The sequence below is a fragment of the Carassius carassius genome, chromosome 6 (genome assembly GCF_963082965.1).
Source record: "Carassius carassius chromosome 6, fCarCar2.1, whole genome shotgun sequence".
Lineage (NCBI taxonomy): Eukaryota > Metazoa > Chordata > Actinopteri > Cypriniformes > Cyprinidae > Carassius > Carassius carassius.
Window position 1 is genome coordinate 34,302,707 of NC_081760.1, and position 26,303 is coordinate 34,329,009.

Sequence of the window (26,303 nt, forward strand, 5' to 3'; positions counted from 1 at the left end):
CAGGTGACGCTTCTATGAAAGCTGCGATTGGTTGTTGTAATTCTAGGCGCCAATTCCAGCTTTCACCTCTTTTAAAAACATAGTTGTGACACGTTTGCTCGTAATTTGCTTACTATCCACAGAATTATTAAAGCCATTTGTAAAGCTGATGTGCCAGGCTTGCGTCATACATTTTCAAATGTTGCTTAATATTGCAGAGTTAGAGTGGTTTGTAATATAGGCTACATTTTATAATCGTGGTAAGAACACTGGTTTGTATCGCATATCCACCGTTTATACACTACTGCACTAATTTGTCAAGTTATTCAATAATAATAAATTAATAGGAAGTCTCGCATTTTAAAAGAAACAATCTTAGCCTACTTCCGCGTTGCATAATATACAGTGGATATGTTTTTAAAAGGTCAGAAGCTGGTAATATATATATATATATATATATATATATATATATATATATATATATATATATATATATATATACCACCTCACTGTGGTATTTTTCTTTTCTTTTTAGTGTATTTCATTAAATTACGTTGGGTAGGTCGAAATTTATGAAATCAGTGTTGAGAAATATATATCAAATTATTAAAATGCAGGTAATATAATAACTAATTGTCACCCTATTTGAATAGAATGTAGATCCACTGAGCTCCTCTCACAACCACGATGGATTTGTCACATTGACACTCTTTGTAGCCCAGGAATAATGCTTCCACCAGAGGGCAGTGTAAGCATCATGTTCTCATATAGGTTCAAAGCTTGAAAAGTGTTTGTGCAATATTGTATTTTAATATGCCACTTTGATAAAGAGTTATATAATGTAATGACTTTGCCCACTATATCTACTAAACATATGTATACACTGTGTAACTTCATAGTTTATTATGACTGTTTCAGATTCGGAAATCAGGTGTTTTGATGTAACAACAAATTACAAAGATGTTCAACTACACATCTTATTAATGCAAATAAATTCTAATTAAAAATAATCTACTAGCATACAATCGATAATCTATCACACTTGATATGTCATGTAAAAACACGCACAGTATTACATTCATTCATTGTAACAATAGGTATTGCACCACTTTATCAATTTATCACTGAATTTCTCAGCTCAATTCTTAAGTTTTGTCACTCCAAGCTAAAGACTTTCTCTTGGCGAGCTCCATCCAGGACGGCTGAGCTCCGTCTGAGCATAGCTGCTGCTGCTGCTGAGAGACGTCTGTTGAGGACAATGAGGCTGCTGGAGGCACGGTAAGTGCTATTGCATAGGAACACACACACACACACACACACACACAGTGTCAATACCAAATGGTAAATCTTTGAAGAGGTAAAATAATACAAACACCTAAAAATGACAGTCAAAGCAGTACTTTACTTTCTGTAGTATTGTTAGGTGAAGTGAGTTTTGCTGCTTTCTTTGTGTCATCTTCTGCTGTATTGTTCCTGCCTTTGTCCTGCAAAGAGTAAATAATTCATATTTTATTGTTTCTTATATTATTCTGGATGCATTATATTATATATGAAAAATGACAAAAGATTTGTGTAATTTAATATAATTACAATATAAGATCCAATACTGTTTTTAATATGAAGGAGTTTTCGGTATTGATTTTTCATTGTGTTGTGCTTTAGGGTTCTGGCAGAATTTTTTTCTTTCAGTGTAAATATCCTGAAATTTCTATTTAATATATAGTTATGAAGTTCAGAAGGCTGTATTTTATAGTTGGTAGAGAATAAGCAATAAAAGGAAGAAGAAACCCGCTGCACTCTCCAGTCATATGTTACCTGCCAGTCTTTTGTTCCACTAGGTGCTGGTTTTGTCGGAGGTCTCTGTGAGGTCTGTAGGCTGGCTGCTTTCAGTGGATGAAGCGAGGTGGTCAATGGCTGTGTTTTAGGCTGTAAGGCTGGTTTGGGAGGCTGCGCAGGAGGAGCCGTTGGAGATGTAGGGTGGGCTGGTGACTGATTTGTGGCCAATCTGTCCAAGAATGGCTGGTATGCTTTGGTCTTCTCCCTGGCTAGACTCATCCAGCCCGGCTTAGACACAGCCTCTTTACACGCTCCTGTTGTATTTTGAATAGATGCTTTTCCATCTGCAAAACAGTGCTCTGTTTTTATTAAAGCATGGACATATAAGAACAATCATATATTTCACTTTGGTCTCTGAAATGATTGATTTGCATAACTCTGATTACTTTTGGACAACAAATTTTGTTTACAGTTTCCTCTGTGTTTTCATTGACTGATTTGGCTGTGCTGTTATTTGAATAAGGTTTTGAATGAGGCCATCTATTGTTATAGTTGATGTTATAGTATCAACAATTTCAGAGAAAACCACTGTTAAATGGCACGTAAACAAACAGTGAATGGCTGCTGTATGTGGTTGTCAGACTCTTACAGTGTATGTTAGCCTTTTTTCCAGTATATAGTCAAAACTCACTTTATACTAGAAGATGCTAACACAATTAGTTACATTTAATGCTACTTGAAGTGCACTTTTGTATGGTTTTATGCTACTGTCACATTAGCAAATTGAAAAATCAGAATGCTATATACAGTATTTAAGAACACTTTTGAGGGATTCTTAAAACAAATCTGCTCTTTCAACATTTTAATTAGGTACTGTAGGTAGGTAGGTTATTTTAGTATCAAGATACGGTTAAAATTCTTATCAATATATTTTCATATATATTTATTTAATATTTTAATTTCAAAATTCATGACTTTATTCAAAGTTTTAATAACATTTGTGTTTTTGTCATTTTATTATTCTTTTAACATGTCTATATAGTTCATTTCCATTTAATTTTAGTTCAAAGTTACTAAATGAAAATGAGAAATGATGCCTTGGCAACTAGCTGAAAGAAAATATAAAATTAAATTATTATTATTATTAAATGATTTCATTTTAGTTTTAGCTAAATAATAACTCTAGTTCAGTTATCTAGTTCCTTGAACATTTATATTATATTTCTTTTGAGTCCCTTGAACTAATATGTTGAGTGAACAAATTTAACACATATATAACAAGAAGAAAAACATTTGCACTCACTTTCTTGGGCAGCAAGCGAAGAGTCCAGTTTCTGTGGATCTAGTATTTTACTCTTGGAATTAGTTTCTGCTTTCCCAGCATGCTCTTCTGAGACTGCTCTCACTGTATTAGACTCTAAACTGTACCGTTTGGTTTCATCCTTGATTTTGGAAACATCTGAGCGATATTTTAGTGACAGAGAGGTTGTGCGGAGCTGCACCCCAAAAGCAGTCCTCTTGTCTTCATGTTCCTCTGTTTCCACATGTTCTGCAGCAGTATCTGCCTTCCTAGGATTGGTTCCTGTTATTGGTTTGGACATAATAGGAGGTGGTACTTCTCTGCGAAAACTGCTCTTTGTCTCTTGCGTTTGATGGAGGAGATTCTGGAGCTCTGTTGGTTTTGTCTCTCTCTCTTCATCTTTCTGTAACTCTGGATTGGGTTTGATGGGTTGTGTCTTGATTTCTGGAAAATGTTTCAAATGTCCCTCATTCTGCTTTGTCTCAGTGGTTGCTTTGGAGCGATGCTTTGCAGATGCAATTAAAAATAAGGATCCAGCGTTAAGCATCCTGCTATCCAGTTCAGATGCAGTTTCTACACCAGCTTCCAAAGGTTTTGTTGAGGCCTCTGCAGCTCCTTTTGGAGACGCAGGGCTACTTATATCTATTTTGGGCTTTTTTAAGTGAGGCAGAGGTACGGGATGTCGTCTAAATGTTGATTCCCCTTGGATGTTGTCAGACACACGATTCTCACTTGTATGAATCTGGATAACGTTTATATCTTGTATCTGGAGAGGTGATTGGGCTCTTAATGACTCTATTTCTCTTTGTTGTGTTGGAGATTCTGGAAGTCCTAAAGGTGATGGTGGACGTGATGAGATCAAGCCAAAGGACATAGGCTGCAAATAAAGAGGATTTGTGGTGAGTCTCCCTTCAGTTTCAAGAGACTCTTCCGACTTCAGGATTTCAACACCCAGAGATGGGAGAATGATTTCAGTTCTGTTAAGGTTTAAGTTCTCCTCCTGGTCCTGTGCTGACTCTGCAGGAGTCGTTTCTGTAGGTTCAGGAGAGTTGGGTTTCTCTGTTAGCTCCAAAGTCGGAGAAGAGTACAAGCAATGGTGCACTGTCTCAGTGGACGTCATGGTTTCATCATCTTCCTCCTCAGACAGAACGTTATCCAACTCACTGATGCTTTCTGATTGATGCCTGGGAGAAAGAGATACCTGGGAAAGAGAGTTTTTTTTTTGGTTTGTTTAAAATTAGTAAGTATTTGTAACTTTTTTGCAGAAGCTATCAGTGATCAGTGGTCTTTGTGTTCTCCATTTCGAACCATGTCGAATTTAGGCTTTACAACAGTAGTGTCAAAGCTTCATGTTGTCTGAGATTATTCAATACCAATGGATCAGAGTTATTATAGTATTATTTATATACTATTATAGTATTTATTAATATTTTGAATTAGCTTTCATTTTTATATTTTCAGTTTTTAATTTAAGATTTTATCTCATGTGCTTTTTTTATTTCTATATAGATTTAATTCATTTTAGCTTTATTAATTTATGCATTTTAAATGTAAACTTATTTTAGTTTTAATTTAGGTTTTTCATCTAATATATACAGGTGCTGGTCATATAATTAGAATATCATCAAAAAGTGGATTTATTTCACTAATTGCATTCAAAAAGTTAAACTTGTATATTATATTTATTCATTACACACAGACTGATATATTTCAAATGTTTATTTCTTTTCATTTTGATGATTATAACTGACAACTAAGGAAAATCCCAAATTCAGTATCTCAGAGCATTAGAATATTGTGAAAAGGTTCAATATTGAAGACACCTGGTGCCACACTCTAATCAGTAAATTAACTCAAAACACCTGCAAAGCCTTTAAATGGTCTCTCAGTCTAGTTCTGTAGGCTACTCATGGGGATGTGGGGTGGGGTTGGCGCAGTGGATAAGACACATGCCTTTGGTGTGAGAGACCCGGGTTCGAATCCACTGTGAGACACCAATGTGTCCCTGAGCAAGACACTTAACCCCTAGTTGCTCCAGAGGCGTGTGACCTCTGACATATATAGCAATTGTTAGTCACTTTGGATAAAAGCGTCAGCTAAATGAATAAATGTAATGTAATGTAAAGACTGCTGACTTGACAGTTGTCCAAAAGACGACCATTGACACCTTGCACAAGGAGGGCAAGACATAAAAGGTCACTGCAAAAGAGGCTGGCTGTTCACAGAGCTCTGTGTCCAAGCACATTAATAGAGAGGCGAAAGGAAGGAAAAGATGTGATAGAAAAAAGTGTACAAGCAATAGGGATAACCTATGGGAAATAAACATTTGAAATATATCAGTCTGTGTGTAATGAATGAATGAATATAATATACAAGTTTCACTTTTTGAATGCAATTAGTGAAATAAATCAACTTATTGTTGATATTCTAATTATATGACCAGCACCTGTATGTATATATATATAAATTTTTAATAGTTTTAGTCAACAGTATAATGTATATATAAAAAAACTTACTTTAAATGAGACTTGACTTGAAATGTTAAAATATTTTTTTTTTACTTTAGTTACAGGATACAAATAAACACTATTAATAGTGTTTAACTGTAAATAATTATAATATAAGCACTTGCAGTGTGCACAGCATCATCAATCACAATGGGAATGATATAGTTTTTATGAATCCAGTGTTAAAGCTGTGTCAGATGAATTCTTTTACAATGACTTCATGCTCTTAAAATCTGATTACACATACAGCTTCATCTTACCGTTGGCCCTCGTTTTCCCCTTGTACTGGCCCGTTGGTTTCTTGGTTTGACTGACATGCGATGCCGGGCAGCTGAGTTATCCAACCTGGGCATGTAACTTGCAGGGCTACTGAAGTCAACTCCTGCAGTGGGCGTGGTCGAGGCAGAGACGGGAGAGATGATTGGCTGAGGGGACGGTCTGGAGACTGGGGATAGAGGCCTTGATGATGGCTGGAAAGGATCCCCCTGGATGAGACAATATTTACTGCTGTCACATATAATGAATATTTTTATAATTATTATTATATATATTATTATTATACATGAATAATACCTGTTCCTCTTCTTCACTTCCCGTTCCTGCTAAACTCAGAGAGCTCAGATATTTCTAAGATTCAGGATACAGTGAGGAAATGGCATTCGGATTCCATTCATTTACACTGTACATAAGTAAAGTACTAGAGACTGTATGTACTACATGTTTTTTCTCACCTAAACTCATATCTCTAATGTTCTTTTACCTTGTAAACTGCTCCTTGCATCACTCGCTCATGGAAGGACGTCTCAGGGGGACTGCATGGTAAACCATCGTCCTCTGAAGTGGCTCCAGAATCCTCTATACGTTTACCAGGAATCAACATTGGAGGAGGACCTAGATGTAAGTTCTGCTGCTGTAGTTTCAACTGCCGAAACAAAACATGACCCGCATGCAGTTTAATAACCCCCCTCAAATTCAAATTTAACAAAGCACACTGATAGAGCATAATAAGAGTAGCTCAAACAATCTAAAGCCTTTAGAACTAAAAGATTTGCAAGCTTTTGGTCTCTTCACGAACAGCATTATCTTACTTGTAAGGCCTTAATTTTGCCATGAACGTTTTCTTGTGAAAGAACCCGGGTTGGTTCTGTGGACGGTTTCTGTTCAGTAATGAAGATGCTATCGTGGGAAAGCGCCCTGGAGCTGAAACCCTGTGGGAACCTGCGGATCAGATTCAGTAGGTTTGTTTTATTAGATGCTCCCATGGCTTATTCCTTAAACTGATGGGACACATCAGCCACTTACGAAAACTCGTCTTCAGAGTCGTAGCCTTCCCTTATGCCCTCTGGAGCAGTGATATCACTAGCGGACTGGCTTTGCTTAATCAGCCCTTCACTTTCCTTTTTCTTCAGTTTCCCAAAAAGACGCGTCTTCAGCTGCTTAAAGCGTGACTTCTTCCTCCCTGTTGAAGAGGCCAGAAATCAGCATGATTGGATTGAATGTATTTACAGAAATAGAGATTAATGATCTCATGGGCAGGTAAACTGGTAAAGTCCAGTCCAATTTGGATCTGACTGATATTATTTACAGCATTCCACATTAGTCATTTAGTATTAGTGTCTTATAACATATGGCTGCTGTTACAGTGATATAACCATAAGAGTTAATGGAGTTTAGACACTGCTAAGTATTGTTTAAAAAAACAATTCTTGTGGCCAATTTCATTAGTATTTCTTGTGAATAAACCCTTAAACAGAAAACATGTGAATGTATTCCAATAGAATGTTCACAAACCTGAGAGTTCCTCTGCGTTTTTGTAAATTTCTCCAGAGCTGGATTCCATGTTTTTATCTGCTGATCTACAGTAGAAGGGAAAATAACTATCATTCACTTAAAAAAGAAAGAAGTATAAGTCTCTTTAAGTGTGGAGACTGGACAAATGGAATTAAAAAGCAAACTTTATCCAGAATGTTGCTCATTTGTGTGGAGGAGTGTCTGCTGCATGTCCTGGTTTTATAGCAGTAAACATCAGATGATCACAGGTAACTGATACACCCTGTTTGCACTTTAGTACATCATTTCCCGTGTTCAAAGGTTATAAACCCTGTTCAAAGTATTTGGTAGTTTCTTCTGCAATGCCCTTATGCCCTTAAGGAAAGAGCTGATTTGCTCCTTTTTTCAGTTTAAAGGTATATGTGTGTGTGTGTGTGTGTGTGTGTGTGTGTGTGTGTGTGTGTGTGTGTGTGTGTGTGTGTGTGTGTGTGTGTGTGTGTGTGTGTGTGTGTGTGTGTGTGTGGTTTAAGGAGTCTCTTATGCTCATCAAGGCTGCACTTATTTGATAAATATATATATATATATATATATATATATATATTATAATAATAATGTTAAATATTTTAGCAGTTTAAAATAATGGTTTTCTATTATATTATTCTTTAAAATATATTTCTTTGACGCAAAACTGAATTTTCAGCATCTATACTCCAGTCTTAGTGTCACATGATCCTTCAGAAATTATTCTAATATAATATTCATGTAATCATGTAATATAATATTAATATTATATCATATTATCAATAAATAAAAAGTTTAAAAGAAAAGCATTTCTTCCTTACTTTTTATGAAATAAATATTTTCATTCAGCAAGCAAGAATTGTTTTTTTAAAAGTGATAGTAAAGATTTCTGTTTTGAATAAATACTGTTCTTTATAACTTTTTATTCATCAAAGAATCCTGAAAAAGTATAACAGATTCCAAAAAAATATTAAACAGCACCACTGTTTCCAACACTGATAATAAACCAGCATTTTAGAATAATTTCTAAAGGATTGTGTGAATTATATTAAAATAGAAATCCGTTATTGTAAATTGTAATAATATCTCACAATATTACTGTTTCTTTGGAATGTTTTGATCAAATGAATCCAGCCTTGGCTTCTTGTATATGTATATGTAAATAGCCTAGTTGTAAATGTGTACTACTATGTCACACTACCCAAACTATTGCTTACGAGATTGATGACGAAGATGGGAGTCACGTGCTTATCTCTTTTACATTGGCAAACATGAAACAGCATCTGTTTCATCCTGTTGGGTTTGTCTTACTTGCAAACCACAGATTGTGCAAACGACTCCTGTGTCTTTTTATTTGCTTTGTGTTGTGATATAATCAGTGGCCTCTTGTTATACAAATGCAGCAACTTCTAAGGGAAGAAAATAGGTAATTCACTCAGGCACCAGTTGCCTAGTGACACGAGTTTTGGTGAATATTAGATTGTGTCTACCTGCAGCCTGGGAAACCAAGCCCTGGTCCAAGCTCTTAGAATTCATTAACCACACACACATGCCCTCAGTTCTCAGATTTATTCTTCAGAGTGTTTGTACAACAGCAACCTTGACATTTACTGTCGGTTTGTTCATTACACTCCCAGTATCTAATCCACAGTTTAGATCAGTAAACTAAACCATGCTAGCTAATTAGTTCTGTGTGGTTGATAGCATTGCTATGCAGAATTTAAGTCATTTTCAGAGGTTTTAACACATTGCTATGTGGTTGCTAAAGTGTTTGTGGTTACTATGGGTGTGTGCTATTACACCAAATTTTAATACTTAGGATTTAATACCCTATTCCCAAATATGAGGAATAATTATAATGATGCTAACAATGCTAATAAAAACAAACATCAGTTTGTCTTTTTTCATGCCTGTAACTTTATTCTGTTGTGTCTTCTGGTGTGTGTGTGTGTTCAAGGCCTAAAATTAACACTCGTCAATTGCCAAATGCGAGTAAAAATCACATGGCAAGTCCATGTAACAGTGCCAGTAGTGCTTCAATGCACAAAAACACACACAATTGTCAAAATGCGCGGTTTTGTCGAGTTACCTTAACTACGTAGTCTTAAATGAGTTATAACGTTATAAATGACTGTAAAGATTTGGGAAAAATCAGATATGCATTAGGTTTTATAGAGACAGCGCTGATTTTAAATTGAAATCTGCTGATTTTCATTGATGTAAATCAAGGTGTGTGTCTTAAACCATATAATGAGATGGCTGTATAAAACACTTAAGCAGTCAGTTCCAACAATATTTTACGTACATGGTCGTGCATGACATGAGCGTTAGCATACACACACACACACACAATCACACACACACACCTGCTATTACTGTCCTCGTCCTTAACCAAACAATCTAATGACAGAAATACCAATAAGCCCTGTTGTTCTTGCTGTCTAATATCATAGTCATAAAGCCATGTAGCTCTGAGTGTGCAGAGGATGACAAAAGTGCTGTACGTTCATGTTACGCACTAGTTCCTCTAATAGTAGAGGAAGGCTAGGGCACCAAAGACCGACGTTCTACGTATTCATCCTGCAGGTCATATTTATGAATATCAATGTGTTTTACATATTAAAAGCAGAAATATGGATTTATTGGCTGCTAAGTAATGGGGTCTGAAAATTCAGCTTTGTTAATGCAGGGATAAATTACATTTTTAAATATCTTTAAGAAGAAAACTGTTATTTTAACTTGTAATTATACTTCACAATATTACTTTTTACTGTATTTAAAAAAAATACACCAACCCCAAATCTTTGAACATTAGTGTATATACTGGGCTCTGAATTCTAAAAATACATGTAATGCTAAATTTTTCCTTTTGCTTTCCACAGAAGAAAGAAAATCTTACAGTTTTAGACTAGCATGAGGCTGAGTTAATGATGACAGAATTTAAATTTTAGGTGAACTATTCATTCATTTTTCTGTCTATTTGCATACACCTTCCTGACCTGGTCAACTTTTTTGAACTAAAAAAAACAAAAAAAAATTCCCTCTATAGACTCAACGATCTGTAGTAAAAGCTCTTACTAAAGCATCTTTGTCCTAAGAGTTAATAGTTACAGAAGACATATTTAATAATTGCCATGAAAAATGGCAGGTCAGTGTCTGAAATGGAAAATGATCTGAACACCATATCATAGGAAGAGCATTCATAGTGGTTTAGAATTTGAATAGGTTGAGTTGAAACTAGGCCATGGCTTTTCACCAAGCTACAAATGTCTCCTAAAGACAAAAACTTGAATCTTAATGTGTTTAACTATTACAATGGTATGCACTTGTACGTTTTGTGTACAGTATTTTTATTATGTTATTATGTGTATTATTTAAATACTGTTTACAGTGAATATATTCTATATTCTGTACATGGTGACATTTTAAGACATGTATATTGTGTTATAACTACATTACTGCAATGTTAAAATCACATCCCACCCCCTGTGTAGTTAGTTAATCTTACCAATGACTTGGCCAAGGTAAATTTGATTAAAAATGTAATTTGGTTAATTAGTTGTGTTTCCTGTCCTGTTCCAGTACTGATGTGAAAACTGCTGGTTTAAGCATCCCAGGTGCATTTATTTATTTATTTATTTATTTTTTTTGTATTTGCATATCAGTGGCCCAGAGTGCACTAAAAAAAATGCTGATTTAAAAACTAAGCATAATGCTGAGATGTGAATGTGTAAATATGAGATGTATAAAGTTGACTTAACTCACTTATATTTACTTCAGTGCTGCCTTCACATGAGATTGGAATTATCATAAATATCCTAGTTGGAAATTGTACACAAACTGCCTCTCAAGTTGTATTTATGACTGGGAAACTAAAGTTATTTTGATCAAATTAAATATAAAATTATTTTGATACCTGAGCTTCTAAATTGGACAGGCCAGAAAATTCACTGTATTCACTTTATTCATTTTTCCCACAACATATGAATTGCTTTCTCATGCTGTTAAGGTCGTGCATAGTTACCTGGCATCCTCCATGATTCCTATTATATCCGACAACAAAGCATTCAAACACAACAAACGTGTAATAACAACTTCAAAAGTAGGAATAAGGAAATTTCTGATAGCACATGAAGGCAGCATGAGTTTTGATTTATGAGGACATAGAGGCTGTTTTTTTATTTATTTATTTTAAATAATTTATTTTCCATTTTCTTTGCCTCAGACAGGTTAGCTTACGTTTAATCAGTGCAGGTGACACCGGAGGAGTTTCCCAGAAGACCTTTTCAAACATAAGCCTTGAATCAATAGCTTACACAACTTGCGAATGTCAACAAGTTTAGGCTGCTCCTAAAGACGCAAAATGAATCCTTTATGAGCAACCAAAGAAGTGGGCAACATTATGTCCTTTAGCTGGCAACCAGTTGTTCTGACCTAATGTAAGCCAACACCCTGAGACTGCTCCAATAATGCCATCTCTCTCACTCCGGCGCACTTTCTCTTCTCTTCTCTTTTCTTCAGTTATGAATGAGTCAATTCAAGTACCATGTTACCCAGATTAAGTCGAGATCATCTTTGTACACTGTGCTACATTCACTGCATTCACTAAAATCCCTTGATAAACAACTAGCGACCAACAATATGTTGTGATAATGTTCCCATTAAGTTATGAAAACATTATATTTGAATGTTAAAAATGCTGCTTTTTTAAATGTCTGAAAAACACTGTTTCTTGGTTATGCGAACATTTTATAATTTTGCAAACATCATGGGAAAATTACTCTTGAATGTTCTCTGAACATTATCAAACAAGTACCCAGCTAACAAAAATGTTCTAAGAGCTTTTTTCTAATGTTCCGTCACGTTGTGTGAGTGAGAAGATCCATAAATGATGCATAAATAACACTTTTGTGCTAACGTTTGAGCATATAAAAGAAATAACTCTGAAAAAACATTCTATTAATGTTACAAAAAGAACATTTGTTTGCCAAAATTCATGCTAGCCTATGAAAGTTAACAAAAATAACATACTGTACAGTAGCCAGGGATTAATTATAGTACAGTACTATACGTTTTGGGTCTGGAACGGTTTGAAAACAGATATTTGGCATGATACAAAGAGTGAAACGTCACTCCTGTACTAGTATTTTTAATATAATTCTAAAACATTACGAAAAACTAAGATTTATTCACTCACTTTTATCCTTGAAGTTCCATATGATCAATCTGTTTTCCTTTCATGACAGTGTTTGTTCTGCAAACATTAACTTCTCAACAGAGAGAGTGACTAATCTGCTTGAACATTAACTGTGTTTTGAAGATACCTGACCACTCCTAATCGCTGCTTTCATTTTAAACCAAATGACCTTTGGATTACAATCACCTGAACGTGAGCTACACACAGAATTCCCTTCCTAGAAAACATCCCACATCTGTTTTAGTACAAATGTAGGAGATCAATCACAACACAGTCCCTTGATGAACAGCCGTTCAAAAGGAATTTTACTGTATGTAGGCCTACATAGCATCTTTAATTATACATGAATATATCTGTCGGTTGCTGATATAGCGTTATGATACATAATACTGTGGGAAACATCTACATCCCTGTTTATTTTGGATGGAAAAGTCATTAAAGTTGAAGGGCACTGCACAAGCCATGTACAGTAACCATGCGACTTATAATCATCTACTATCTAACTAAACACACTACCCCAATAACTGCTTGACATCAACAGTGAACATGCGCCTGATGCACAAAGAGTTATTCATTCAAAACCTGTTTCAAAATCAGACTTAAAAGCAGGAACTGTAGAATTAAGCCTCCGATAGCATCATTTCTTTCCAAATTTCCAAAAAGTTGCAAATTTTCTATCTGATGGTGGCCTTGTTCTTCAACTTTACCTTCTCAAATGTTTTATCTCATTCTTCTTAGAGAAAAACATCAGCATAAAATTAAAATTGCTTTGAAAGTGTATTTTACAATATAGACAGGCAGATAGATAGATAGATAGATAGATAGATAGATAGATAGATAGATAGATAGATAGATAGATAGATAGATAGATAGATAGATAGATAGATAGATAGATAGATAGTCAAGTCAACTTTATTTATACAGTACAATACAGATAGTCGAAGCAGCTTTATGGTGTTAATCAGGAAAATAGTGTGTTAATAATGTAGGAGGACAATAGTAAACTGTCAATTTTCCAGTTACAGTCAGTTAACTGTTGATTCAGTGATGTCATTAGATAGATATTTTCTGTGCAGAAGATAAATATGAAAAGAAATATAATTGCAGTAGAATCATTTATTGTTTTCTTACCTCTGCGAAATGAAGATGCAGAAGCGCGCACCTGCGCATAGATCATCCGTCATACTCGCGCAGCCCAGGAGACTGAATGAAACTAGTGAGCGCACGTGATTGGCCACACCCACGTGATGACGGCACACGTGGCGTGCTGAAGCGGACAGGTGCGCCTCTTCTATTGAGCATTACACTGGTTAGCGTTTGCTTTTCTGTTTGTCCTTTATTTATGTTTTTCAGTCAAGTGTAGCGATTATAATGAGGAAGATTACCATTACTAAATAAATAATACAAAAATAAAGATAAGGGGAAAACAAAAAATCTAAATACAAAAAGAAAAAAAAAATATTATATCAATGACAAAATAAAAACTAAATTAACTAATAAATAAGTAGTCTAGGAGTAAAATACGGAGAAACACATCCCATCCCAACACAGAAACATGGAGATTTTTATTCAAGAGGACTGACAACTTGTACCATACAAAAAAAAATAAATGTCAATGTCATTTTTAGCAAAACAGAAATCATGGTAAACATTTGATTTATTGAAATCAGAGATCAGAGCCTACTGATGGTCTTCAAGAATTCAGGATATAAGCAGATGATATGAATGTATGACGCCAGCAAAACTGGAGTATTGAGATCTTCTCAGTCATAAAAGTCCCTGAAAGTCAGACTCCTGTTAAAGAATAAATAGATATAAAGTGTTATAAATTAATGCACAAAATAAACAGAACAAAGCAATCAGCACTTCCATTTACTACTCATTTAAACCTAGAATGACATATCTATGACTGTTGCGCACCTGCCAGGGTAATGTGGCACAAGCAGTGGGTCAGGTGGGCTTTGATGAGAACGTTCTGGAGACCATGATCTGTGAGGACTCAGAGAGCGATGATGGGAAGTGGACAAGGAGCGCATAGTGGAGGAGAGGACAGGAGAAATAGCTGAGAGACCTTGCCTATGCAGCTCCTGTACTGCACGCTCCCTGATTAACATGGACAGGACATTCAAATCCTTAGTCTTTACTGTTCAGACCACAAATAATTAAATAAATAAATAAATTCAGTAATGGAACTGGAACAACATGAGAATGAGTAAATGACAGGTTTTTCCTTTTTGGCTGAACTGAACCCTTCAAGGTTTGTGTCTTACCGTTCAAAGCGCTCAGTGGACAGGTGTCTCTTGGTCATATCAAGATCTGCTTCCATCTGGGTTGATCGTGTCCTTAGCTGAGCCATTTCCCTACTCTGAGAACTCCTAGAGACAGGGAAGAAGACAGTAAGTGGGAGAAGAAGACAGAGGGAAAGACAAAAACAGCTGCTGTGCTCTATGAAATGTCATATGTGTATGTGCTAAACTCACACTTTGCTGTCAGCCATGCTGAGTTTGTCCTTGAGAATTTGTATTTCGGTCTGTCTTTCCTGAGAGGTGAGCTGCCTCTGTAGTTCCTTTTCTCGTGAAGACACCAGCAGGCTCTCCAAAGTCTGAACACACAGACGTTCACTGGCCAGCTGCTTCTGTAACAGCTCAATCTCAGAGTGGCATGATTCCAGCTCACTCTGCACCTGTATGTATAAGCACATAGACATTTATGTGATTTATTTACATTTCAGTTATATTTCATTTTGTGGACAGCATGTGACCCAGTGGCCTAATGGATAAGGCATCAGCCTCTGGAGCTGGGAATTATGGATTCTAGTTCCACCTTGGTTGTGTTTTAAAAGCTGTTCAAATTATATGGTAATTTGTAAAAAAAAAAAAAAAAAAAAAAAACTCCTTCTAAATTGCATTGTGCTATTGCAGAAAGCTCAAATTAATAAACAACAAACAGCAAGTGACCCAGTGGCAAAATGGATAAGGCATCAGCCTCTGGAGCTGAGAACTGTGCGTTGAAGTCACACCTGGGTTGTGTTTGAAATGCTGCACATATTCTGTGAGGATTTTTGTCAAAAAAAACCTACTTTCTAATTTGCATTGTGTTCCTGCAAAACGATCAAATTAATCATTAGTGAACAAATGACAATGGACCTAGTGGCCTAATGGATAAGACATCAACCTCCAAAGCTGGGAATTGTGGGTTAGAGTCCCACCTGGGTTGTGTTGTTGAAAAGCTGGAAAAATTAAATGGTAATTTGTTTTTAAGAAATACCCTTCTAATGTGTATTGTGATTCTGCAAAAAGCTCAAATTAATAAATAGCAAACAACAAAGGAGCATGTGACCCAGTGGGCTAATGGATAAGGCATCAGCCTCTGGAGGTGGGAAATTTGGTTTCGAGTCCCACCTGGGTTGTGTTTGAAAAGCTGCACAAGTTACATGGTAATTTGTTTAAAAAAAAAAAAGCTCAAATTAATAAATAGCAAAAACCAAGCAAACAAGTGACTCAGTGGCCTAATGGATAAGGCATCAGCCTCTGGAGCTGGGAATTGTGGGTTCGAGTCACTCGTTGGATAATGTTTGAAAAGCTGCACTAATTATATGGTCATTTGTTTAAAAAAAAAAATATTTCTAATGTGCATTGTGATTCTGCAAAAAGCTCAAATTAATAAATAGCAAACACCCAGTGAGCATGTGACCCAGTGGCCTAATGGATAAGGCATCAGCCCCCGGAGCTGGGAATTGTGGGTTCGAGTCCCACCTGGGTTGTGTTTGAAAAGCTGTGCAAATTATATGGTAATTTGTCAAAAATAAACTCTTTCTAAATTGCATTGTGCTTCTGCAGAAAGCTCAAAATAATAAATAGCAAACATCAAGTGGCCTAATGGATAAGGCATCGGCCTCCAGAGCTGGGAATTGAGGGTTCAAGTAAAAAAGCCAAACTTAATGAATAGCAAACAAAACCATGCGAAAGTGTTGTAATCCTACAGTTATACTTGTTGCCCTGACATCAAGTAGGTAATATACAAAAAAATTACTTGTTATAAACCAATTTAAGCACTCACAGCTTCTTTTCTGGTTTCCAGCTTGACGCAGAGCTCTCGTGTTTTTTCTAGGTCAGTGTGCACCTGTGTGCATTCAGCCTGGGCCTGACTCAGATCTTCCTCCATGTGAATCATCTTTCGGTTAAGCTGAGACAGCTCACTAGTACAGCTACGCTCTGCACTAAGTGCCTGGACACAGCAACAAACAACAATTTATGAGAGATTGATTTAACTAAAGCCAAGTTCACTACCAGTCTGAAGAACATTAGCTACAGACACACTGTATGGGTTTGCTACAATATGAGGCTTCAAAGACTTGATGAGCTTCAGTCTTGTAGTAAGCATCTGGGCTGAGTTGAGATATCTCCTGCATATTAACCAATACCAACATCATGATGGCCAAGTGACCTGTTGCAGACTGCTCTCCAGGCTGTCTGCTCTTTCTTTAAGTCGAAGGATCTCTAAGTTTGAGTTGTGAAGCTCAAGACGGAGTTCAGTGACAGTGGTTTCAGCATGTCTGGCCTGCACCTCCCAGCTTTCCACCTGAAGTGACACTTTCCTTTGAGACTCTTGCAGTTCTCTGCACTCACGCTCCTAAAGAGCAACAAACAAGAACCATCAAGAACACACTACACAGAACATGCTTGTCATCAGTTTTAACAGCCTTTTTTTGTTTAAATGACTCCACCTTAGCAGACAACATATCTTCAGTGCGTGAGATGTCAGCAATGTAAACTTGTACTTTTTCCTGCAAGTCTTCTATTTCCTCAATAGCTTCATCGAGCTTGAGCTGTAGAGTCTGACAAGAAATATAGAAAGTTGGAGATCTTGTTACCTTATCTATTGCAATGAATTTGCATAAAACAGTTTGGTACAGTACCTGATTCTCCAGACATGCTTTGTCAAGGTTTTTCCTCAGCTGGCCGTTCTCGTGCAATGTGGCATCTTTGACTTTCATCAGTGTGCCCATCTCGTTTTCACAGTCTGACAGCTTCCTCCTCAGAAAATCCAGCTCTCTTTCTCTGCCAGCTACGGTCTCCTTCAGAGCTCTGTAGACAGGAAGTCACATCATCATCACCACTAATTTTCATAGTCACTCATAAATCACTGTCAAAAGTGATTTAAGGAAATACAGCATGTTACATTTTTAGGATGTAATAGTCTTATTGAATACTAATACATCACATACACTCAAGTACTCAAAGCTACAAATGCCGGTTTATATCCTCTAAATATTCCTGTATTACAAACAAAGAGGAAACTGCACTACCATTCAAAATGAATTCATGAAATGAATACTTTTATTTAACAAGGACACATTCAATTAAATTGATTAAAAGTGACAGTAAATACTGTTCTTTTAAACTTTCGAATCATAGAATCATGAAAAATGTATCATGTTTCCACAAACAATATTTAGCAGCAAAACTACTGTTTTCAACAGAAATATTTCTTCACCATATTAGAATGATTTCTGAAGGATCGTGTGACACTGAAGACTAGAGTAATGTTGCTGAAGTTTTTGTTTTGCCATCACAGGAATTAATTGCGTTACAAGAAGTATTAAAATAGAAAAAAAAATCTCTATAATATTTCACAACATTACAGTTTTTATCTGTGTTTTTGGTCAAATGCAAATGCAGCCTTGGTGAGCATAAGAGACTTCTCAAATAACATAAATAAATATTACTGACCCAAAGCATCTAAACGTTCATGTACTGTATATTAAAAAAAACTACACAAAACCACTCATCATAAATTTTGAGCCCATGTGACTATGTGAGGGATAATGTAAAGCCAGCTTGTTATTGTAGAAAAATAAACCCATAAAGGGTGAAGCTTTCACTCTTCAATGCTGAAAGTGACCAAACAGAATCAAATATTCCAGAGAATATATTACCTGTCTGATAATGCACAACAAATAGTAAGCATGAACTAGACTCAAAAACAACTATGACTATACATGTGCTGGTCACATAATTAGAATATAATCAGAAAGTTGATTTCACTAATTCCATTCAAAAAGTGAAACTTGTATATTATATTCATTCATTACACATTTCAAATGTTTATTTCTTTTAATTTTGATGATTATAACTGACAACTAATGAAAATCCCAAAAAAAGAAGTATCTCAGAAAATTAGAATATAACTCAAGACCAATACAAAGAAAGGATTTTTAGAAATCTTGGCCAACTGAAAAGTATGAACATGAAAAGTATGAGCATGTACAGCACTCAAAACTTAGTTGGGGCTCCTTTTGCCTGAATTACTGCAGCAATGTGACAGCTGAAACCCATGTCTTCCATACGTCTGTGCGTAGTGATTCTTGAAGCACTGACTCCAGCTGCAGTCCACTCTTTGTGAATCTCCCCCAAATTTTTAAATCGGTTTTGTTTCACAATCCTCTTTAGGGTGTGGTTATCCCTATTGCTTGTATACTTTTCCTTCTCTTCGCATCTATTAATAGCCAGCCTCTTTTGCAATGACCTTTTGGGTCTTGCCCTCTTTGTGCAAGGTGTCAATGGTCGTCTTTTGGACAACTGTCAAGTCAGCAGTCTTCCCCAGTAAATTTGATTGTGATTGTGTGATTGTGATTGTGTAGCCTACAGAACTATACTGAGAGACCATTTAAAGGCCTATGCAGGTGTTTTGAGTTAATTTACTGATTAGAGTGTGGCACCAGGTGTCTTCAGTATTGAACCTTTTCACAATATTCTAATGCTCTGAGATACTGAATTTGGGATTTTCCTTAGTTGTCAGTTTATAATCATGAAAATTAAAATAAATAAACATTTGACCTGTATACTACTGTATAGTCTAATTATGATACATCAACATTAGCATTATTCTTATACCTGGATGGTGAACATAACACACTGTGTAAGGAAAAGAAAATAATACAGTAAGCTTTATTTTATACAGAATTGTAGTTAAGTCTCTTTAAAAATTTTAAAGAATCATTCATCACATGCTATACAATCACTACACATGACTGTTTGTTAAACTGTAAAAATTAATAGAGAACTTACATTAGAGTTGTCTCAAAATCCTCAGTTCTCAGTTTCAAGCTCCTAATGGTTTTCTCCTTAAAAAACAAATAACTAAACTTGACACCAAGTTCAATTCCATTCAATTCAAGTTTGTTTGTATAGCGCTTTTTACAATACAAATCATTGCAAAGCAACTTTACAGAAAATGTGTACTAACAAACTGGAAAGCAAGAAAATGTAATATACAACCAAAAGTATTTGTTTTAGTGTGTAATTGTAAAGGTAGTACCTTTTCACCTAGCTGGTCATTTGCTGTGCTGAGCAGATCTGTCTTTTTCTCCAGTTGTTCCTGCAGCGAGACTCTGTGCTGCTCCAGCTCTGAAACTGTACCCCGCAGTGTGTTCATCTCCTCTTGAATAGCAGTCACCTGCCACAGGAGATAGTCTGAAACACACAAAGGAAACGTGATGCAGTTATACACATATATTCCTTAAACACTACAATTATTGCAGCTGTCAAACTGATTAATTCAAAACATTCATTAACACACTACCATTCAAATGTTTGGGCTCAGAAACATTTTGTAATGCTTTTGAAAGAAGTCTCTTATACTTACCAAGATCATTTATTTGATCAAATATTTTTCAGCATCATTACGTCACATGATCCTTCAGAAATCATTCTAATATTCTGATTTGTTGCTCAAGAAACATTTCTTATTATAATCAAAACTGAAAGCAGCTGTGATGCTTAATATTTTTGTGGAAACCGTAGTGTATTTTTTTTTTATTCTTTAATGAATAGAACGTTTAAAATAACGACATTTCCCTGATTAATAAAAGTAATAATTTCTCTAAAACAAATTGAAACTTTTGAATGGTATTGTATATTTTTGTTCTTCCCATAGCTCTGGCATATTTTCTCCTGATATCTACTGATTAATAACAGCACAGATTAAAGGTATTTTCTGGCTTTCTCACCGTTCTTCTCATCCAGCATTTTATTCCTCTCCTGAGTGTTTTGTAGCTCTCCAATCCTGCTGGTTAGTCTACGCTGATTCTCACTCAGAGATATTTCCAACTGATTATTTGCCACTCTGGTGTACACACACACACAAAAATAAATGAACAATGACAGCATTACACACACACACACACAAACTTTAAACCTACTTTCAGGATTGAAATCTGGACACATCTTGTTATTTTTGATTGCTGGTGTACCTGCGGCTGCTGCACTCATTTCTGAGGTGGCTGAGCTCTTCCTCACTGGTGTTGAGTTTTCGCCCAAGTATTTGAACTTCCTCCTCCAGACTCAACATTGTCTCCCTCATCTGAGCGTGTCTGCTTTTCTGTTCCCCCCGCTCCTGCTCCAGCTGGGACACACACAAAACAATGACACTAGGCCATAACAATCACTCTGCATGAAAATAACTACAGTTTATAGTATAGTATAAAATGATACAGTATAGTATATTATGTTATACTATGGTACTATCAACATGATTTTCTTTAGGAGAGCCCAGTGGAAATCTGTATTTATCAGAGTTTTCGTAATGCACATATTACACTTAAGTTTCATCTCAAGTATCCATTCTGACTTGATAGAAACAAAGAAATGTTGATATACAGAAAGAACAAAGAGCCATAAATAAATGTGGATAGAAGTTCAGACACATCATTTATAGAATTTGATAAAAATGTAAATATAAAATGCCCATCCTCAATGGATAAGTGCCCAAGCAACACTGCTCAAAAAAACGTTTCCCCATGTATCATCACCTTAAGTATCAAAGTCATCAGTCATATTTGTATTGCATTGCATTATAGGTTTTATCCCCAACAATATTTTGTGCAATTTAAATATCATCATAATAAAATATATTATTGGAGTGAAAACTGATGTCTAAAGTATTTATCTTTTATGTGAGTAGCCTGTTTATGCTGCTATAAAAACCTCACTGATTTACATTACAAGCTTTCAGAATTTCATCTTCCTTTTTGGTCATAAAAATAACAACATCTGGATAAAAGGTGCTTTTTCCTCCTCAATAATGAGCTCTATAAAAGCCTGATGTATCAAACACATATGCAAACTTTAAAAAAGGTTCAGTAACTGTTCTAAAAAAAACAAATTTTTAATAACCAGCCTTTACAGCCTTAATACATCCCCATTTGTATAATTGAGCAACAACTGAGATCTCATTTGTGATTTTGCTTTGCTGCGAAATATAGTGAGTATATTATGTTCAATCTTAAGCTGTCGTCACTGTTTCATGGGAGTCTATAAATAATACAGAGCTCTTACTGTGAATACAGCAACCTGCAGGTCCTCCACCCTCTGCTCCAGGTGAGCTCTCTCGCTGATGGCTGTCTCCTGAGAGATCTGAAGCGACGTGCAGTTCAAAGGGAACACATGCACACATACACTCAGCAGGCTAAAAAAAGCACACCTCTCTCCTGGCATTATCGCTCTGCTCCCCAGTGAGATGACTCAATTTATTACTGTACTCTAGCACGTAAGTGATTTTCCTTTAGTACTCCTATATAACATCTTCATAAAATGGATACAAGCAAACATGAATGCATACAAATGTGATACAGCACATGTATAGCCAGTGTACTCAGGCTGTTTCTCATACCTTGAGTCTCTCTTTAAGACTGTCTCTTTCTGTGGTCATGCGGTTGAGGTCTGTTGTGGCCTCTTCCCGTTCGGCCTCCACTCGTTTCAGGATGCTCTGAGCGGTCACACTGCTCTTGGGCCCTCGTGAGGCCTTTGACATCATGACCTCCCGTCGTAGAGCTGCTATCTCCTCTTGAGCCTGCAGGGGGAGACAGAGCACATCTGACTCTGAAGTCACATAGTTGGGTGAAATACTGGCGCTATATTGCCAAGTGCTTTCTTTCCAGGTAAGGAAAATATATATAAAAAAATAATAAGGTGTGAAAATAATTAAAAATTAAAAGTTTCCAAAATTAAATGATTATATATGTATTTATATTACATATATTTATATAAAATATCCAAATATATATTCATTTGTTTAGAACAAATTTGATGCATGTACTAAAAACTATTACGCTAAAATATTAAATAAATATTTTTTAGTAATTTAATATTTTAATCTACATAAAATTTAATAATTATTTTTACTGTATTAAAATATAATCTGGCAAATAATACTACTATTACACTATAAATACAATAATTTGACCAGTAGAATGCAAAAGTCAATGCAAAATATTGTTATATAATTACACTGTTGGTGTATTAATAACTGTTGTACTGTCGTTGTAGTGAAGACTAAACAAATGCTTCAGATATTATCTGGCAAATTATACTACTAATATTTATATTATTTATTTATATAAATCTTTATGTATCCTTAATTATATACTCAATTTGATCAAAACTAATTTTATGCATGAACTTAAAATAGTATGCTACAATATTAAGTTATTAATGTTTTATATAAATTTTATATTTTAATTAATATCAAATTAAATAATTTTCACTGTATACCGTTATTGTAATGAAGCTAAAACAAATAAAACAATATATAATTTAGCAAGTAATACTACTAATAAATATATAGCTATATAGAATATATATAAATATAATAATATGACCAAAACAAATTTGATACATGTGGTTAAAAAATATATATTGTGTAAATGATACGTTATGATATCTGAATCATGAAAAAATAATTTTATAAAATCTTTTATTCTTCTTTCCTCAGTAACATGAAATTGAAAGTTAACATGAAGTTAAATATCAGTCACTCAGAATTAACCATGTGAGTTTTTTATTTTTTATTTTTTATTTTTTTTTAATACGATGAGTGTGTTACGCCCAAAATGAACACAACAACCTGTCTGAAGAATTCTGGGAGGTTTGGCACTGTCTACCTGCTGGTAGTGCATTCTGGTCTTGTCCCGTTCAGCTGTGAGCACTTTAACATTGGCCTGGATCTCTGAGAGGTGCCGCTCTTGTTTCTCCAACATGTTTTGCAGTTCATCTCTTTCTCGTAACACCCTCATTACCTCTGAATCGTACGTGCCACCCTTTAAAAATAGAGACACATAAAAAAGGAATTAGTAGAATGAAAAGAAATCTCACTGATATGAATGCACTGATGGCTTGTTAGTACTTTAACAGGTGCGTGTCTGGTGGGACTGCAGTTGGTAGACGCCCCCTTGATAGGGCTGGTAGAGCGACGAGCCCTCAGCATCCTTCTCAGTGCCTCGGCCTCGTCAGCTGAGAAATAGAGAAATAATCTACCAACTGTATAGACAACTGTAAATGTGAAGAACATGAACATGAACATTTGGAGATGGTTGTTTTAAACATTATTCTTTCATTTCTGGCTCAAAACTCACCTAAACCTCCTATTCACAGAGTTCAGGCTCCATGATCCAGGTTTGACGGTTTCTGGTGCCACCTGCTGGATCTACTACGTAACTACAACCTATAAAAAATTTATATTCAATGCAACAGCGTAAAATGCCATCTTTGGGGCATCCTATGTCTCGCAATTCAGTTTACTAAATTAAATGTTTAACCAGACATTAGCAGAGAAATGACTTTGACATTAGTTTGTGCTCTATTTTGGGTCCTTTAAGAAAACATTTATTTTGTAAAGTCACTTAATTCTCATTAATTAAACACTTTAATGGGTATTGAGAGCTATACATTTCATTAAAGCATGACTGTTTATACAGAAACGTCTTTATTCGACTCATTAAAAACAAGTTTGATCAAGCAAAATGTATAAAAATGCCAACGCCGACGCAGGTTGTCATAGCAACTGAGATACTACGTTTTTCACGTCACTGAAAATGCGTCTCGTGCCACAATTACATTTTAAGACCATTATGTATAACATTATTACGTATTTTACCGTTTTAATGATTATTGATAATTGTTACAAGTCCCAACATTGACTAAAAGTAAGTATGCTTGGCACTGACACTAATGTGTTTGTAAAGTTACACTGGCACATGAAATCATTCACACGGAAAAAATATAACTGTAAATTTGAACCTCGCAAATGCTGCAAGTACATTCTGCTTTCATGAAAGACAACTCAGAAGACAACGCATTGTTTGTGTAAGTTAGCTTGTGTTACCTCTTGTAGTGGTTCTGGCAAATGATAAACGAGTGTGTTGAAGAAAATCTCAACACGTTAAAGCTCTTCACCCAGAGGAGGGATAAACATCAACATTGACCAATCACAACACAGCATATAACTGTCAGTCGAGACCATCAGAGAGACGCCGACCCATCCCTAAAGTTCCTTTTTCCGTTTGCGTCCGTTGCCTTGACTACAGGTTGTGAACGCTCATGTTCAGTAGTTTTGAAGTTGAGATGAAGCAGCGAAGGGGAACCAGACGAAATAAATATACAAATACGGAATACGGCAACAAAACATAAGTATTGTGTGAGAAAATGGTATATCTATAATGGTTGAAATAGTATATGAACAAAAATATACATAGAACATTTTAAAAACTATGAATCATCTGTAAACTGTCGTAATTAAAATTTTAACTTTCACTTTGAAAAGTACGCTGTAGAATGATTTCTCGAAAAACGAAAACGATTGGAGTACGTTTTCAAAGAATATAGATCAGTTTTTCCACTTCAAAATTTCATGTTTAATTAAATATGTTGTTTCGTTTAATTGTAATTGTTTGTGAAATTTAACTGTAATTTCTGCAAAAACTGAATTGCGTTTTTTCCCAGAGAAATCAGTGTTAACATCACTGATCTATAGACCCCTTAAAAGTTTGTAAACATTGCAACGTCTCCTGGTGGGCGGGGCTTAGCTGGAGGCAAAAAGAGGCGCGAACGCAATGTTGACAAGCGTAAGCTAGCAGCACGTTTTAGGAGGGATTTATTAAACATGGATGCAGGAGAAGGTTCGGAACTTTCCGAATATGTACAATCCCTGACTCTGCGGCGACTGGTTGGCGACTTTTCACCTATAACATTTTTATAATCTTATAATCTTATAATCTATATCAGTGGTCAACATCCACGACGGCAGGCGACTAAGTTAGTGATGGGAAGTTCGGCTCTTTTCAGAGAAGAGCCGGCTCTTTCGACTCCTGAATGGCTCTTAATTTAGGATTTTTTGTAGGGCTTTGTTTTACCATAACTTTGCAAAAATTAATGGTTTGTGTGTTGAAAACCCTTTCATGTGCAGTGTTTTTATGATAATCCTTATAATTAACTAATTTTGTGCATTTATTTTGTTACAAAACCATTCTTTTGTTTATTATTTTAATCAAACATTTTATTGCACAAATTAACAACAAAACTGCAAATAAATCCACAGAACTAGAACCAAACTCAAGCAAACACTATTAATGTCCTCAGTGAAGATTGGCATTCAAAAAAATCAGATGCCTCAGCTTTGATGGACTGATCATATTTCATTTTTCTGTGATTATCTGCCCTGTTTTTTAGGGGATTCTCTCTGAAGGACCCGATGTTGCCACAATACACAGTCTCCCCTCCATTAACGTTGTTACAACTTGTTAACTTGCAGTGGAGTGCCGCTTCACTTCATCCCCCTCTCTGTTTTTACATAATGGTATGATCCCATATACTCACATCTGATTGGCCGCGATGCGATTGCTGACCAATCAAAACAGTTCTGCCTTGAGGTAAGCAGACAAACGAAGAAAAAAACTGGGAGTCGGCTCTCACTCGAT

General features: G+C 35.6%; 2 protein-coding genes across 5 annotated transcripts; both read right to left on the bottom strand.

Annotated features, from left to right (window-relative positions):
* Positions 1 to 956: 956 nt before the first annotated feature.
* On the bottom strand, positions 957 to 13,738 carry LOC132142709 (capping protein-inhibiting regulator of actin dynamics-like). 2 transcript variants are annotated; one of them, XM_059552782.1, is made up of 11 exons: positions 13,682 to 13,738; positions 7,354 to 7,418; positions 6,865 to 7,021; positions 6,651 to 6,780; positions 6,323 to 6,484; positions 6,136 to 6,189; positions 5,823 to 6,047; positions 3,059 to 4,256; positions 1,795 to 2,099; positions 1,385 to 1,463; positions 957 to 1,264 (listed from the first exon to the last, which is right to left on the bottom strand). In XM_059552782.1, exons 1-11 carry the CDS (start codon positions 13,732 to 13,734, stop codon positions 1,125 to 1,127), a joined length of 2,568 nt encoding a protein of 855 aa, XP_059408765.1. In that variant the 5' UTR covers positions 13,735 to 13,738; the 3' UTR covers positions 957 to 1,124. The 2 variants fall into 2 exon arrangements, with proteins under 2 accessions (XP_059408765.1, XP_059408766.1); XM_059552783.1 differs by lacking the exon at positions 13,682 to 13,738 and adding an exon at positions 12,551 to 12,616.
* A 364-nt stretch (positions 13,739 to 14,102) lies between these two features.
* On the bottom strand, positions 14,103 to 24,778 carry LOC132142002 (testis-specific gene 10 protein-like). 3 transcript variants are annotated; one of them, XM_059551649.1, is made up of 18 exons: positions 24,713 to 24,778; positions 23,964 to 24,052; positions 23,735 to 23,841; positions 23,493 to 23,648; positions 22,223 to 22,402; positions 21,889 to 21,966; positions 20,805 to 20,956; positions 20,562 to 20,677; positions 19,871 to 20,025; positions 19,621 to 19,676; positions 17,469 to 17,637; positions 17,277 to 17,387; positions 16,997 to 17,182; positions 16,610 to 16,777; positions 15,031 to 15,233; positions 14,821 to 14,925; positions 14,471 to 14,653; positions 14,103 to 14,344 (listed from the first exon to the last, which is right to left on the bottom strand). In XM_059551649.1, exons 3-18 carry the CDS (start codon positions 23,813 to 23,815, stop codon positions 14,314 to 14,316), a joined length of 2,130 nt encoding a protein of 709 aa, XP_059407632.1. In that variant the 5' UTR covers positions 23,816 to 23,841; positions 23,964 to 24,052; positions 24,713 to 24,778; the 3' UTR covers positions 14,103 to 14,313. The 3 variants fall into 3 exon arrangements, with proteins under 3 accessions (XP_059407632.1, XP_059407633.1, XP_059407631.1); XM_059551650.1 differs by having other exon boundaries at positions 23,735 to 23,861; positions 24,713 to 24,775; XM_059551648.1 differs by having other exon boundaries at positions 23,735 to 23,868; positions 24,713 to 24,775.
* Positions 24,779 to 26,303: the final 1,525 nt, after the last annotated feature.